At 38.6% G+C, this 17,802-nt stretch overlaps 1 protein-coding gene across 2 annotated transcripts in view; it reads left to right on the forward strand.

The window, feature by feature from the left end:
- Window positions 1–681: 681 nt before the first annotated feature.
- fam83b (family with sequence similarity 83 member B) overlaps window positions 682–17,802 on the forward strand; it is a 37,319-nt gene continuing 20,198 nt past the window's right edge. The window contains exons 1-2 of one of the 2 annotated variants that reach the window (XM_077230323.1): window positions 682–870; window positions 6,145–6,637. In XM_077230323.1, coding sequence (XP_077086438.1) covers window positions 6,191–6,637 — 447 coding nt within the window. In that variant the 5' untranslated portion in view covers window positions 682–870; window positions 6,145–6,190. Of the gene's footprint in view, window positions 875–6,144; window positions 6,638–17,802 lie in introns of both variants that reach the window. The other variant, XM_077230322.1, reaches the window with a different exon arrangement.

Here is a 17,802-nt window from a genome sequence, read left to right on the forward strand (position 1 = left end):
AGAACATGAAACACTTCAGTGACTTACATCGAGAACAGAGCACGAAAACCATTCAGTTGTTTTCTTCAGAGATGTTCTCAACCTCAATTCTCAATCCTACAAGTGAATCATCACAATGACAAGGGTGATGAAATGTTCAGTTACAAAGAGCCTGTATGGAGATCAACCGACCAAACCACCCACACGAAAACTCCCTGTGTTTTTCTACATGAAGAACTGACGTCGAGATGCGATCATTTATGGCAAGCACATACATCCCAGAAGCTTTTTGACAGCCTCCTTGATCTTTAGAGGTATTTTATAAAAGTCGGCAATTCACAGAGCATAAATAGCGTCAGGATTGTGATATATCAAAACATGCTTTTAAAAAATAAATGAATTGATTCATAAAAATCTTTCCTCTCAGCAAGACACCAACATTAGAATGCTTTACCTTCCTACACCCACTGTGAAGAACCTGATTTAGTGCAACAAGAAAGAAGACATTGAAACATTGTACATGTCACATTTACAAACAAAACATCTCACTCAGTCAGTGAGAAGAAGATAGAGTCTGTCAGAAATAGAAACTGTCAGCCTTATCTGTGTGAACTATGAACTGAAAGGATAGAGACACGGGACGAAAGATAGAGGGGAAGAGGTGTGTCCTCGGTATGTCGGGCAGGTTTACTGCCTCTGGCCAGTGAGACGCTATTATTATTTGCATGTGAAAACTTGAGTCCCCACCCTTCACCAGGTTCTCAGCACTTCTCATGTTAAAACATGAGTCTTTTTTTCCCTGAGTCTAATACTTTGGCTTGTCACATACCTCATCTGCACTGGAACAACACAGGATAAGAATGCTAAGAGACCCCGCATGAGTTCCTCGGAGTAAGTAACTTTTTACAAATGGCATAGGCTTGAATGTCATACTCAGTGTTCATGAAGTAGATGCTGAATATTTTGGAGGTAGTTTGCAGACAGGTTACTTTGCTATATCTGCCTGTATTGTTTTTGCATATTGAAAGAAACGTTCCAGTACTAAAGCACAATGCATGCCGCTTTTACAGACTAGTTCTGAAACGGTATAGGATTAACTAAGGGTTCTCACAGACTAACAATCTTTTCTACACATGGATTCTAGTTCTAGTTTTATCTTGGAATGCGCTGATGTCTTATTTTTTTTATTTTTTCATTGCAAATTTTAACAAACATAAGATACAAAAACAGACAAACTTGTAGACACTAAACAAGTTATAGTTCAATAGTCAACAAGAAAAAACAATATAAATTACTTATTGAAAATGATTTGCCAAGAGATGTAAAAGAAAGAAAAGAAAAAGAAAAAGAAAAAAATTAATAAAAGCATATTATGAAGCGCTGATATCTTATGGTCGAACAAATCTTAGAAAAGTTGCCTGAAATCTCTCTATGCCAGATAATTAGCTTTTTATTATTCTTGTTTTGAATGAAGTGTTTTGTGAAATTGTGATTTTGCAAGTGAATACATTTTTAAGATCTTTTGAATATAAATATGCCTGTATGCGTATAAAAATGTGAAATTGCATTTGAGCGCAATCACGTATACTTGACATAAGACTGCATTGCATCTGTTATTACAATTAATGAAATTTAAAGTCGAACTTTACTGTCACTATTACATGCTATTGCACACAGATCAGTTCACTTTCTAGACAAATTATAATACCGTAGAACTGTATATTTCAATACAGAAAAGAATTGCACCCCTTGTGCGATAGTAAAGGCCAATATAATGACTCTCTCCCACACAACTCTCATAAACTGCATTGAACCATTATTTTCATAAAAATTTGCCTGTAATCTCTCAAAATGAATTGTTTAGTAAAACTAAACTAACTTTTTCAGGTTATATATATATATATATAAATATACAGTATAATTATAATATAATCCTACACCAGTGAAGATAATATTATTGCAGAAACAAGTTTCTCTCACAGAAACTTATTTAACACCCAGCATTTAGTTTTGGTTGATTAAACCTGCCGTTGTCATTTAGTCACCATATTAATCAGAGCAGGTGGAGCTCAGATCGACTCAAGCCTGCGCAACAACCCCATGTGATGGCTTTAGGCCTGTGGAGATCTCAGCACCTGCTGATCAAGTACAAGTCAGGTTGAATAAATGAATTATGCCTGATGGGATGAATATGAAATATGATTCACGCTGACGGATTCTGGGAAATAACATTTAATGGCATTAAGGTTTTCTTGAGTGGTTTTCTGAATGCATGTTACAGTTTTGTTCTCTTGTCCCTAATTGGTAGCCTGGGAAAACCCAGACGAACTTCCGGCAAATTTAGATTTGCTCTGCAAGTTAGTCTGGCGAAGAGCCCATTCAAGCTCATTTCCAATCTTTCCAAATCGAGGCACCAATCACAAAAGTTGAGGCGGGCTTTACAAGATGACGATCGATCTGATTGGTTTTAGGTCTATCCAACTGCGCCCAGAGGCATTTGAGTGACGTCCGCTGCTCATTCCCTTTGGAAATGAGCCGTCAATGAACCTTCCCCAGACCCTAACTCAGTTACGACTGATAAGGGTCTGGTTTTAACCAGGCTACCTAACTGGTACATTCTTTCTTAAAAATAAAGGTTTTTTATTGGCATTGATGGCGTTCCATCAAGAACCTTAAACATCCATGGAAACTTTCCATTGCGCAAAAGCTTCTTTATAGGGAAAATAAAAATGAAACAAAAAACACCAATATAACATGATATGGTTGTTTCTGAGAAACTCTTAGTCACTATTAATTAATTCTTTTTACTCCACAATATTCTATGAAATCCACAATACTCTATGAAATCCTTAATGTTGACTAACACCACATCAAAGGCCTATTGACTTGCCCACAGTTTCATCAACAGTCTTAATTTGTTTCTTTGAAGGTGAAGTACATCATTTATATGCCACTAGATTTTTTTAAAAGCCTCATACGAACTGTAAATATATCATTACATTATAATAGATGTTTTGTCAGGTTTTTTTAGTGGCCGACTCTTAAAAGTGTGAAATGGACTACGGATAGTCACTATAGTGAATTAAGGGTTTGGTGGCATTGGAAAATCATCTTTGTCATAGCATAATTCTCCTGCAGCTCCAGAGAAATTATCAATGCCAAATGCAGCTAATGTGATTGTTTCTGAGTGTCAATGAGCAGAAAGCATCAGTTGAGCAACCATTGAGATATAACCATTGAGGGATAACCATTGAGGGATAACCATTGAGACTGGCCAGTGCGAGAGAGGGCTTTAAACGGGTCGGCCGGGGTAAAAGCCCTGGGCCTGGAGCCCAAATCCACACTGCGTTTCCAGTGTCGGGCCATAAGCTCTGCAGCGCTTCACTAAAACACGCCTCTCTCTGGAACAACGTCACACAATCCCATCATTTCACCAACAAATGGCAGTTTTATCGAGAAACTAATCAGAAAGAAATCACTGGAAACGGCGAGATCGCAAAACAAACATGATAAAAGCAACTGTTTGCTTGCATTTTTGTTGTGTACTTGAATATTTAAAACCCAAGAATCGATGTTTTACCACAGGTTTACAATAAAAAGTGATACATTTATCATAATTAATTAATTTGTGTCAAAATTGCACGTATAGTCACACAGAAATTAAGATGTTTACCGTTCAAAAAAGAAAGAGGACACACTTACTTATTCAGTTGACACTGTTTCTGTTTATTTTGTAAGTTAGTTACAGGACATATTTACATCACATTTAAAAAGAATGATAATTTCTACAAATACGCCACCAAAAATACGACCTGATTATGACCTGACCCAGCTTAGCACTCTCTCCCAGTAGGCTAGTTATATTTTCAGTCAGAGAAAAAGAAATTGCCTTATTTCATGATAGTCCATAAAGAGTCGAGACGTAGGCTACGGACAGATAAGATAAAAAGATGTGATAGCCTTTATGATTTTTCTGATTTCTTCAAGTGTTCATATTTACCATGTTTACTATGGTAATGGTTTGCATCGCTTATAAATATTTCTACGGTGATCAGAATCCACATCGGATCACAAACAGAAGGAATTCAAACATGAACGCGAGTTTTGAGGTAAATTATTCTAAAAGTCTTTAATGCCATGCTGATGTTAGCTGGTATTTCATCATCCGGCGCTGCAGTCTCCAGACTCAGGTAAAGCTCGCCTCTGTTCGTAACCACTCCTCAAGCCCGGGCTGGCCCGCTTTGGACCAAGGTATTCGCCGGGCCAGAAAACCCTGGCCGTTGGCCCTGAGGAGGCCCAGACGAGGCCCGATCAAGCCCCGGGAGTGACAGGGAGCCCTGGCACGCACTAGCACCCCTGCTTCAGGCCCGACAGTGGAGATTTTTTAACTGTCTACAAACTGTCCTGCACCCAGCAAACAAAACTTATTGAGTTTGAAATTAAGGTTCTTGTTGTTTGAGAAGCCCTGACTCAGTAACAAAGCAGCGTGGTGCAATAACATTAACATTTTACACATAATTAACAGATTAGTTTCTGACGGAATTGTTCTACTTTCAATTGCAACTTGGTGTCAGGTGGTTTAAGGTAGGGAGGAATTTACTGGACAAAAAAAGAGGAAAATGATAGAAGAGGATATTATGGACACATTTACATTGCATGATTCAAGTGACCCAATTCTGATTTTTTCAGATCAGATATTAACAACGACCACACAGCGAAAAAGCACATGAATTCTGAAAATCTCAGATTGGTTTCAGTCCTCATTCATATGTAGAATAAATCTGATATTAATTGGATACGTGCATTTGCATCTGCCATGTAAGCAGACAGATCGGATGTCAACGAAAGTCGTACGTTATTGAAAAAGCGACTGTGAGGAATGACATCATCTCAGGTGGACACCAACCATAGCGATTACAGCAGCGATCGTTGCTACAGTACATTCGCCCAACAGACCAATGTTTTACTGACCTTTAAAGATTTCACTGCGTTCATGACAAATCGCGTGTTTTTACTTCCTTTTCAGCCTAAGCTTTTCCGGGTCAGTCCGTCTTGGGTTGTTTCATCATGTATGCATTGTAAATGCAGATATCTATGGAAGTTTGTTTCTGCCACAGAATAAAACATTTTAAAATATAATTACGACTTTGTATCTCACAATTGCAAGTTTACATCTCAGAATTCAGACTTTTTTCCTCAGAATTACGAGTTTATATCTTACATTTTTCGAATTGCGAGATGTGAACTCATAACTGTGAGAAAAAAGTCAGAAAAAGTCACAATTACCTTTTTTATTTTTTATTCTGTGGCAGAAACAAGCTTTCAGAGATATGGGATATATGGGTCACTTTTAAAAGATATAGTCACTAGATTTAAGACCTGCAGTGTGTGGGATCCATCATTTCACACCAAATAAGTGAGAAGAAATAACATGTTCAAACAAGTTACAACAAAACAAGTTGTTGCTACAACAAAACAAACCATGAACGCCACAGAGGTGGGACAAGTGGCAGGACCTCAATCTCAAAGCTACAGTATATATTGGGTTGTATAATAAAACTTGTCTACAAACCAGTGATGAATGTCCTTTGAGGGTTTAATTGGAAGCATTTGAACAAAAAGCGCTGCAATGATGATGTATTTTTGTATGCCAACTCATAAGTTTGAATCACCCTGGTTCCCTTGACAAACACTTAATATAATTTTTCCATTGACTTTTGGATTAAAACAGAAAATAACCTCTGTCACCAATAAAAGTTTATGATTCTTACACAAAGCTCCGACAACTCTATAAAAAAAAAAACAAAAAAAAACCTTTCCAGAAATTTTGAATTAGAACAGGCATTTAACCAAATTCTAATTTAAACCAAAACCCATTGACTTTGGAACCGGAAGTGCTAAAATGCATCTCGTTTCCAGCTTTTGTCCTACAAAAGTATGTTATCCCTGCAGCACTCTGTAAGCGGCTGAAACCAAAAACCTAATAATGTGCAAAGCTTGGTAAACCAGGCTTAATAGCAAAGATAAAAAAGCTAGAAAAAAGCTCCAATTTATAGTGGAACAAAATATATATGCACGATGCAATTATACATGCCCCAAGATGGGCTGTTATAGTATTGATGTCCAGAATTGTCCTAGATGAACATGGTGTGTGTTTTTTCTTAGGTGGTGAAGGCTGTACGGCGTTTGAGGGATCGACATCAACACCGTGATGGAATCCGATTTTTCACTGCTGTCCTCCTCAAAGGGAGAGTTCAAGGCAGAAGATTTCATACAGCCGCATTACAGGGAAGCGTATCGGTTGGCCATCGACTGCCTAGTCAAAGACGGAGAAGTTTCTTATCAAAATTTCCTCAAAGAGGAAGGCATTTGCAGTTTCCTCTCTGAGGAGGAAATCAAGCATATTACAGAGAGCGCTGTACAGCCGCCAACAAGCAATCACTCAGAAGAAGTGGACTGTGCGCAGGTCGACACGTCCTCCACGGGGACATACTGGCCCACTCACTCAGACACTGACCCGCCAAACCTGGAGTTAGGCTGGCCCGAAGTCCCGCACCGAAGGCTTGAGACCAGCATTGACCTGCTCTTCCACCCGCCGAGGCAAAACAGCCCCACTATCAAGGAAGTGATCCGCAAACAAATACAGGATGCCAGGCAGGTAATGTTGACAAAACAGCATGCTGGAAAGAGTGTAAATAAACGCCTCTTTGAAACCAGTCCTTCTGTAGATCATGTGCTTTTGAGCTGCACTCAGGGCCAGATGTACGTACATTTGCGAACGCAGCGTTAATAGCGCCATGACGCAGAAAGCGCTTGATGTGAAACCGCAGTGTGCGTGTTATGTACCAGACCTGCAGTTCATCAGGTAATCAGCGTCTGTCCCCTCCCACTATACCATAAATTGCGCGTATTTATACGCAGACTGCGATATTCCCACTGCTGATGCTATGACTGTTTGAAATGATCCTGATGCCAATAGTTGTAATGTGGCGAGGAGTTTAACAACAACTGGAATGTGAACGCTGAGTCGGAGATTCGATGTCATCTTTGATTTCTTCCAGTAACTGTAATATTACGTAGCAGCTTAATCTGTAACGCTTAATGATTTTGTTGTCACTCAACTGTAAAAGTGTGCCAAAAATCTTTTCAGCTCGTCTCCTTAGCCTATGTCTTCGTCTTGCTCGGATTACTGCTGCCATTTCACCAGGAGGCATATGCCAGGAAACCCGCTTCCTAAGTTACACCTGCTTTTAAGAGGCGGAGAATTTTCAGCGCAAAATAGAGGTGCGCTTTCACCGGCTTTTTCTGTACATAATGCGTAATACATAATCAGGCGCAGTTTACGTTTCCCCTCCATCTCTTCCCACCCACATCTCTTTATGTGACACTCCCACTTTCCCCTTGACCATCCCATGAATGCATATGCATGACACGAAAAGCGCATTTTGCCATTTTCAGTTCCCACGACAGGCCATCTACGCTTTCATCTCGGTGCGTCCCGTTCGTACATACCTCGTCATGGTTTTATACGCACTTTGCAAAACAAATACGCCTGAAGTGGGCGCAAAAGCATTAGTACATCTGGCCCTCAGAGTTAAGAAACACATAAGCATAGCGTAGAAATGCTCTACACTTGTCAAAACGATCCGCATAATGACTAAAACCGTTGTATTCTGCTGCCAGGCCAGTAGATGGCGATGAAACACTATAGACTGAACACGTAATACACATGTACATGACGTCATCATCTACAGAGATTTACGTTTTGATTGTTTACACGAAGACCTCTTTTCTAAAACTTGCACTTTGAAACCCCGTTTTCAAAAGTTTGCATTTTCAGGCACTCGAAACGCTGTTGTCGTGTAAACGAACAGGCAAAATGCATTAAAATTTTTAGGTTTTTAGTTGAAAACGGTGTCGTGTAAACAGCCCCTCAATTAGTGAAGAGATTTAAAGTGTCGGTTTTGAAGAGTGTGTATGTGCGTAGGTGCTCTAATATGTAAGAATGAGCCTATGATCAAATCTGAAAATAAAACAAAATAACCGAGAAAAATTATAAATATTCCTCAGATTCCATGTCCGTAATTTATAACACAACATCTAGCATTAATTCGATCTCAAACAGATTTATTAAAAGTAGTTATTACTCCAACATCTGTGTGACATCCTTAACCAACGTGTTTGAACGACCACTTTGCGACAATATGGTTTTGGGAAACAGTCGAGACTAGCTAGTTGATTTCTTCATTGTACTATAGTAGTGAAGCAGTGGATATGATCTTACCAGTGCTGTTGCAGCTCTCTCTCTTACTGCGGTCTTTGATTTTGAAATTAGCTGATGATCAATAAAATGCAGCTCAACTGAACTGAAGATCAGATTTATATCCGGTTTGCGAAAACACATTTATATGACCAGGTGTAAATGTAATCGTTTTGATAAATCACATATCTGATCAGTAAAAATGCATGAAGTGACCAGGTGTAAACAGGCCCAAAAGCATCGTGAGCTAAGTTGATCGTGTACATCATTGGTGCCAATGGTTCTGCAATCTACTTAAGCTTGCAATGCGTTAAACAGCCTCTTTGAGAAACGCAGGTCTGGGGTGCGTTTCCCAAAAGCATCGTTGGCCAACTATGATCGCAATTTTCATTGAACTCTATTGGTAACGACGGAACTTGCGACCATAGTTGGCTTTGGGAAACGCACCCCTGGTTGGTAATTGAAAGGTTGTGGGTTCAAGGACCGCAAGAGCTGATCCATGCCCTTAACAAAGCACTAAACCTCAGGTTGCTCCAGGGACACTTATACAAGCATGTTGATAAGGTAACTCTTTGGAAAAATCGTTTCACTGTCACCCTGTCGCGTGTGTGATAAATAAATGAACAAATCTTTGAAAAGCTATATAGAGTGCACAGACATAATTTGAATCTCCCATACATTTTCTTTAAAGAAAAATTTATTTTTAGCAATATTGTTTTAAGGCCTTAAAGGGATAGTTCACCCAAAAATGAAAATTCTGTCAGTATTTACTCTCCCTCATGTTGTTCAACCCCGTAAGACCTTCGTTCATCTTCGGAACACGAATTAAGATATTTTTGATTAAATCTGAGAGCTGGATCACTCCTCCATAGGCTTCTTCAGGGATTGAAACTTGCCGGCCCCGAAAATGTATTAAAGACATCGTTAAAATAGTCCAAGTGACTACAGTGGCTCAATCTTAAGTTTATCAAACTTCGAGAATACTTTTTGTGCGCAAAAAAAACTAAAATAACGACTTTATTTCAACTATTCGTTTGCTTCTCTGTGGGCCTCGAGTCAGTTCACTAGTTTAACAGCGTAAGCTTCTGTTGTTGTACGTTTTTGCTCTACGCAATAATACTACATTAACTGACCAGACGCCCAGAGAGAAGGAAATTAATAGTTGAAATAAAGTCGTTATTTTTGTTTGTTTTTGCGCACAAAAAGTATTCTCGAGAATACTAAAGTATTCTTTAGTTGATAAACTTAAGATTGAGCCACTGTAGTCACTTGGACTATTTTAAAGATTTCTTTAATAACTTTTTGAGGCCGGCAAGTTCATCCCTGAAGAAGCCTATGGACTAGTATGGAGTGATCCAGCTCTCAGATTTCATCAAAAATATCTTAATTCGTGTTCCGAAGACGAACGAAGGTCTTACGGGGTTGGAACAACATGAGAGTGAGTAAATACTGACAGAAATTTCATTTTTGGGTGATCTCTTTAAGCGATAAGATATGCGTCTGTAGAAGCCACAAGCCAGTGTTTATTTAGCAAATTCTAGTGAAGAACTACACTACCCACAATCCTGAAGCAAAAATTGATGTCAAACAACAACCCAAAATTTGCAAATGCCAAAAAAAAAAAAAAAAAAAAAAAATGTAAATGCCTATATGGCAAAAATAAATGTGTAAAATGATCCAATGTAGCAAACAAAGGGGGACACCGTTGAATGAAAATGCTAAATGTTATTTTTTTAACCATTAGGCTGGTCATAACAATTCACGTAACATGTTAGTTGAAATAGTTTTCCACAAATAATGTATCTTGCCATCATCTAGAAAGTGAGTTTATATGGCAGCTTGCAGTTTTTCTTCAGGGCCTGATAGTCAGAGATCAAGGCTACATGAGCAAAGCTCTTTTAAATGCAGAGATACAGCTCACATCTTTGATCTACACGGGAATCACCTATCATATAGACATGCTCGTTTAGCCTAGTAGACAGCTTCTACCTTGAAATCAAAGTGAAATTTTTCCCTAAAGATATGTCTTTCTAAATAAATATTGGTAAGCTACATGACAACATCATAGAGCCTCAGAGTACTCTGTGGCTGAAATAAAATCCATTTTTACATTAATTGTTCTCTAAATATAATAGGTGATTATTAACAATAATAACTTACCTTAAGTTCAATGTGCCATTATTTTCATGACAATTAAGCATATTTATTTAATGCAAATTGGATTTTTTATTATGTGCACTTACACAAGAGTATAAATAAACAACATTGACTTATCATGTTTCAACATTAGTTATTTTAATGACTGTATTAACTCCATGCACACATACAGAAGAGGACTGAAATAAAGTGCTGTTTTTATGGTAATGATCATTGTGATGATTGACAGTAATGAGCGCTGGGGTTTCAATGTGCTTAATTGTCATTGTGGCGAGCAGGACGACGACAAGACCGGTACGTCATGAAATTTTGTCACAATGCAAACAAAATATAATTTCTTATTTATTTCTTTTTTAATTCAGGTTTGATTCAAAGCTTGATTTTTATTTTAAAAGATAGTGTACCCTATCCAAATAGATTTCAAAACTATTTAATCACTTCAAATTAGGTGTTTCAGTTTTGAAATTAGTTATCAATTTTAAAGCAGAATTCCACATTAGTTGTTGTTTTCCATGATGGTGACTCATATCAGTGATTTACAGATGGTTTGGAATTCATAATTTTTGTATGCATCTGTTTTTAAGCAAGTTAAGCAAAAGTATGAGTTTCAATGTTCTGCTTGCAGCTGATCTTCCCTTGTTCTGCTACTCAAGGACGCAATATGTCTAATATCCTTTACTTCAGTATTATCCATTATCCAGCTATGAAACACGTTACACATAATTCAGAGGAGAACAGATCATCACAGAGGCAATCTGCTTACATGCCGAATGACTTTCCATACCTAATTTCAGCTTTACAAAAGAGACTCATATTTCAGCTCTGAACACCATGACAGGAGCCGGTATAATTCTATCGTCTTGTGAGCTGGGTTTACTAATGCTAACGCTAATGATGCACACTTGCGTTTCTATGCGTCACAGTTTACGTTCTGAGTTAACACTGCCACCGGTTGGGTTTAAACCGAACACAAAGCCATTGACAAAAATCTTGAATGTAAGCAAATAAATTAATATTGATACAGTTCTCAAGAGTATCGTTATTTTCTTACACCCCATCCCATATCATTTTTAATGATTCCATAATCTTTTCATCATAATCATTTTGTATAAAGAAAGCCCTGATGTGACCAGCATTGTTATCTGTCAGAGAATTGAACCTCTTGTGATTATAGGAAAAGTGCCAACCATTTTCACTGCCCTGCCTGTGTGTACCTCAAGAATCCCTCATAATCACAGAGGAGACTGTAGATTGATTTCCTTTAAATCACAGCTTTAGAAACCAGCCCCACACATGTTGAACTCTTGCTAAAGATGTGGTAAGGTCACGTAGGCTACATCTCTTTCTCCCTCAGGCATCAGTCATGTACAAATAGTCTTTCCCCAGCAACAGTGGCTGCTAAACCATGCTGAACAAACACAGAGCAAACAATGAAGTTGTGCAATATGCAATGCAGAAATGATCTCTCCTTTTGCAGTCGATTACACAGGAGTGCCAGAACTATCTAGGTGTGCCCGTGAGAAGCCAGCTTTACCACACACACACACACACACACACACACAAAAATTGTCATGCAAAGAAAGCTCTGCTATGGGGTGTGGAGCTCATTATATTATAAGTAAGAATGCAATGTGTTCCTTCTGAGCAATGCAGTCATCTTTGTGTTCTGATTATGAGAGATGATTAAAGCTGTCTGTTGAACATGGCACACTGAGGGACTGAGATAGATGTGATTGAGTACAATATCGTCAGCATGGGATCTCAATAACACAGCGCCAACCAACCGACAAGAAATGTCAAAAAAGGAAATGATTCTAATTAACGTAGGCCAGTAAGAGCTGTGCTTGTAAACCTCACTCCCCTGGTCTCACACACTGGAGACGCCGGTTCAAATCTCTTATTCGTTGTTAATGTCCAATTCAACATTTACTAATACATTATGAAAAGATAAAAAGTTGTATCTGTTAAATAAGGGATAATCCATGTGCATTAAATGATTTTCCACCAATAAAATAATAGAGGCTCTATAAAATGATTTCTGTTGTTATAAATTAAATTTGTTGCATGTGGACGATTTTAAATGGTCTCAAAAATCTTAGCATGTCATGTATCACTTTTCAACAAATCATTGTTTCTAGTGCAGAGCCAGACCCAATAGTTGACATAGGCGATCTCTTGGGGGACATAGATTTATCAAACCAATTTCAGTGTGTCGAATGAACTGTCGTGTGTGGTCCTGGCACTCTGATTACATGTATTCTCTAGAGTAATGAAACACTTGACGGACGTATACACAGTATCCTCTCAGGGTGTGTTTGGGCAGGGTGTTCTCATCTAGGGTGCCAAATTATATCGACTGATATACTAGGCTCTGCCAAGCCAAGATTCAATTAAACTAAAGGTGGTTTCATCATATAACGTAAGATTATGCAACCGAATTATATCAGCAGCACATTGGCACTGTGTTCAGGGAAGCTCCCAGGAGTTTTACTAACTTCTTCAGTAAATGTGTTTTTGCATAAAGGAGTGCAAACAGGTGTGGGAAATGAAATTTTCTTGAAAGCTTCCTAAATTACTGAAATTGCCATAATACATGTACTTGTATGTCCAAGTGCTGTGTTGTGTACACTTTACTTGTACGTGTGTTTTCAGAATAAAGGCATTTTAAAAGCAGTAAACATATTATAGCTTTGATTGGGCCTTGCAGTAATGTTGCCTTTTCTGTATTTCAATGCCTCCTGAAGAAGTGAATTAGAAAGGCTGAACGGCTCCTTCGGGATGAGAGGAGACACTTTGAATAAGGATGTACTGTATGAGCCATATATGAAAAAGTACATGTAGAAAAACACATGAGTTATTATAATGTCTAAGTAAACAGGACATCCTTTGGATAGGTTGAACATGAGCTAAATTCAGGCCTTGCTTCATTTCAGCCATGTGCAATTCTAATACTCCACGCATATTCTTTCCTCAAATTTACTACACCTGTCGATTTCAGCAGATCTGAAGATAGATCACATAATTACAGATTTTAGGGAAGTTGCAATGAAAATCAGGGGATCCCAAAACAAAAAAGCACATGCTACTCCTCCCTGTCTTCTCCCGCCCGCTGTTTGCTCCGCTCTGGTTCCTGTGGTCTTCCCTCATTTCCCGGCGTTCTCCCTCGTCTGCCCTCATCTGTTGGACTCTGTTTATTTTGTTATAAGGCATGTAGTTGCACCTGCTTGATGTGGTGGAAATGTAAGTGATTTCTGAGTTTGCTTTTGTCTTGCGTATCTTGCCTGTGTTCATTTTGTGTTGGTTTTTGCACAAGTTCTAGCTCTGTTTCCTGGGTTTCTTTTGCTTTCTATGGTTTCTTGTTAATTTCATTATCGCGCACACCTGTTGTTCATTTCGTTAATTGTTTTGTTTGTATTTAAAGTTTTTTGGCTTTTACAATGAATTTGTTCACCTTGCTGTTATAAATAAGCTAGCGTGCTCCAAAAACAAGACAAAATTTGCATTTAGAAAATATAGCGTCCAAAACTTACAGTCTCTCACTTCCCTCATCAATGATTTTAATGACATCACCCTGAACTTCAGCTTCTCATCAAAGTTTCTGTCCAATCGAATACTCTCTAGAATCTGAAGCGTCCCTGTGCAAAAGGTAATGTTGAAGCTAGATTTATTACATTATAATAGTTGTACAGCGCTCTATTAGTAGGTGTGGATTAATCTCTGAAGTCTCGTTAATTAGGAGATTTGATACGGGAATGGAAAGAAGAAGGTAGAAATGTGGTACGCATTATTGTAAATAATCGAGTCACGGTGGATTAAGGTATCTTTGCCATAGAGTGCTCGGGTTGTTCAGATTGAGATTGTATGTACGTTGGGATTGTTTGGTGAATTTGTCCGCGTGTGTCATTGCAGCCTGTAGTGTTTATTTTCATTATTCAGTCTGATCAGCATTATCTGATACTTTATTATAAGTATAAATAAGAGATTTATTCAGTTGTAAAAGAAAAGCTGTTATATTCTGCATCTATTATGTGTTTACGATGTTTCACGTGTTCACTCACATGACGTGATAATGGCGCTTTGTTATACGAATCGTATCAGAAAATGAATTGATCTCTACTTGTTAATCTTCACTACCTCATTGCCAGTTCTTCCCTTCACAGTATATTTTGAACCAAAGTCTAATTCAATTTAGTTGTTTGTGTATTAGCTGCGCAGGCCTGCATTATTTTGTATTTTATTTGACACATATTTATACTTCCATTGAGAAATTGTGAATAACGACTTTATTCTGCATTGCCTAATCAACACATTGAGTGAATCTGATCCATGACTCTGGCTTATTTACTCCTCTCTAGTTACTGGACATTACAGTAATTGGGTAAACAGTCCTCTTGGGTGATTTACTGTAGAACCATAATAAGTGCATTATAAAGCCTATAATACAGTACCGCCCCCTACATTATAAACAGATGTTGAAACTGTGGCTGCAATCGGTCACTTGTTCACACATTTAGTATTTTTTACATGGTGAATATCACATCGTGCACTATATAGGGGATAGGGAACAATTCAGAAGCGTAAATATGCTTTCTATTTGGGTGAATAAAGTCTGATTTCACGTTAGTGTCATGTAAACCCAGGGCTTTAGTCAAGTCCACCTTTGTCGAATCCTTCGTCGAATCCCTCCTAGTTGAGACCGAGTCAAGACAGAGACCGAAAAAAAAAAAAAAATCCTCTTCAAGACCAAACACTTAACTATTGATAATTTATGTGATGCAAAAGACAGCATATCTTCTATTCTAAGATAATAATTTTGCATTATTATTTGTAATGATCAAAAAACGTGTGCATATTGAAGTGTGCAAATTAGCTGCCTGGTTGTTTTTAAATTCACTACAGGTTTAGAATAATATTAGAATTTAACTAAATGTTGTTTATAGAGCAGCAACATTAAAGTTTACAGCAGCAAAGTCAATAAATATTGTCTTTTTACACACAAAGGTTTTATTGCACGTACTTGCAGTAAAGAACGTAACGTTAGCTTTTATGAACTCACTTCTTCACTACACTGCGACCGCTGTGTTTGTGTGTGTGTGTATGTGTGTGTGTGTGTGTGTGTGTGTGTGTGTGTGTGTGTGTGTGTGTGTGTGTGTGTGTGTGTGTGTGTGCCCGCGTTCGTGTGTGTCATGTGACATATACCAGGCGAACAATGTCAATGCCCATTCTTGATGGATTGTGAATTAAACCAATAACGTGACTCATTTTCTGAACAAGCATATAGCATATAGGCCTATTGCTGGAGACCAACTAGAACATTTGGAGAGACCAATGACCAAGTCCGAGACAAGTTTGTGTGCAAATGCCAACTAGTCCAAGACAAGTCCGAGACAATAGAAAAACGTCTCGAGATTCAGCTGTTTGCACTGAACAAAATCAAACAAAAGTAATTGAAATAGCTCATCACAACAAATGTTTCAAGTGGTTTCCCCAAATTCAACTGAAAATGCAACTTTTACTGACTTCTGCAGTCCCAAAATTATTCAACCCCTTCTTGGAGAGCATCTTTAGTACTTAGTAGAACAGCCTTTTGCTGTTATGACCTGCTGAAAAAGATACGAACAACCAGACACCAGCTCCTGGCAGGAAGGAATCTGAGCTCGGTCCTCATGACCAGTGGCCTCCAGTTCAGTAATATTCTTGGGTATGCTGCTGTTACCGCCTTCTTCAAATCCCACCAGAGATTTTCTATGGGGTTCAGGTTAGATGACTGTGATCCCACTGTAGACTCTACCAGGACTTCTTCTGAAACCAAGCTTTGGTGGAATTTGAGGTATGCTTAAGATCATTGTCCTGTTAGAAGGTCCAATGACGGCCAAGCTTCAGCTTCGTTGCTGATGGCATTGTGTTTTCTCCTAGGATTTCCTGATACTTCAATAAATCCATCTTGCCTTCCACACGCTGCAGGTTTCCAGTGCCAGAGGTTTCAGGTGTTTTCACATCTCAAAGTCCGCACCAAGGTCCAAACCAAAGTTCATGTTTTGATACATTTTATACATTCGGTAAATTTTGGTTTGGTTTCACATTGCAATTATACAAGCGCACTAAAGAACTTTACATGACATACTTGCGTCCTGTCATCATCATCTCTGTGGGCTGCATCTTGACATTGATTGGTTTGTAAATGAACGTGCGTCTGACGTCAGCGTGTTGTCAATTCGGCGGGTAACTTTGACAAGAATGAATGAACAGATGCATATCGTTGCCACTATACTGTTATTATTACAGCATTACTGGCTGCAGCACCAACTATACTCGAGGCTAGTTCAAACTCGCCAAATGAACGTCCTCGTTGTGCGAACATTCTATCGTCGCCGGCAGGAAAGGAGGAGAAGACTGCAAGCAATCCTGCGAAAACCACCGCAACTTGGTCTGAAAGTCCGAATCTTACAGAAAATGGTTTCACACTAGAAACGAACCAAACCATTGTTCAGTTTGATCCGGACCGAGACTACCTCTTTTCATCGGATCAAGTTTCGTCTGTTTGGTCCGGACCGTGGTTTCACAGGTTTCACACCTGTAATTTTGATCGGGATCAAACTGAAAAGTCAGAAAATCCGGACCAAACAAGGTTAATGTGAAAGGGCCTTTAATCAGCCGCAGAGCATCACGAGCCCCACCATGCTGAACTGAAGCCAGAGTGTTAATTTCAGCATATCTTTCATTCTGCTTCCTCCAGACATACCGCTGATCCATAGGGCTGAAAATCACTCCACAGAACAGAATCCCCAAACTCCTGTGGCTTATTCATATGATTTTGAGCACTTTTCAGTATTGGTGTTCATCTTGGAGTTATGGCATGGAAACCGCATGCATTAGTACGCACCTTACTGTGCAAGCTAAAACCTCAGTGCCTGTTGCCACCAAGTCTTGCTCCAGGTCTTTTGCAGTCACTCGAGGGGGTTTTTAACATGCCTTCTCAGAAATCTGGATGCAGATGTTGATAGCTTCCTTTTTTCTGCCCTGTCCAGGTAGTGCAACCACTGTTTCTTTAACTTTGAGAACTATATTTCCAACGGTGTCTCTGGGAACATTTAAGTGCCTTCGCTATCTTTTTGTATCCTGTTTTTTTTTTTTCTAATCAGATTCTGATTATTCATTCTTGAATAATTTTGGTTTTCAACTGTAACTGCTGCCAATAGATCCTGCTCATCTCGTCTTGTTTTCAACCATGCTGACAATATTTGAATATATCAATGTTTGATTTGCTACCTTATAGCATATGTGTTCAAACTTTATATAAACTACTTGCATCATAAAATAATTGTTAGGTACAGTGATCTTATTGTATTGATGTTGTATTGAAAAAAGTTTGAGCTGCTACTGAGCTGGATACAGGTCAGGTTAGG

The sequence above is a fragment of the Siphateles boraxobius genome, unplaced genomic scaffold (genome assembly GCF_051911475.1).
Source record: "Siphateles boraxobius isolate OS27281-9 unplaced genomic scaffold, OSU_SipBor_1 142, whole genome shotgun sequence".
NCBI classification, from domain to species: Eukaryota; Metazoa; Chordata; class Actinopteri; order Cypriniformes; family Leuciscidae; genus Siphateles; species Siphateles boraxobius.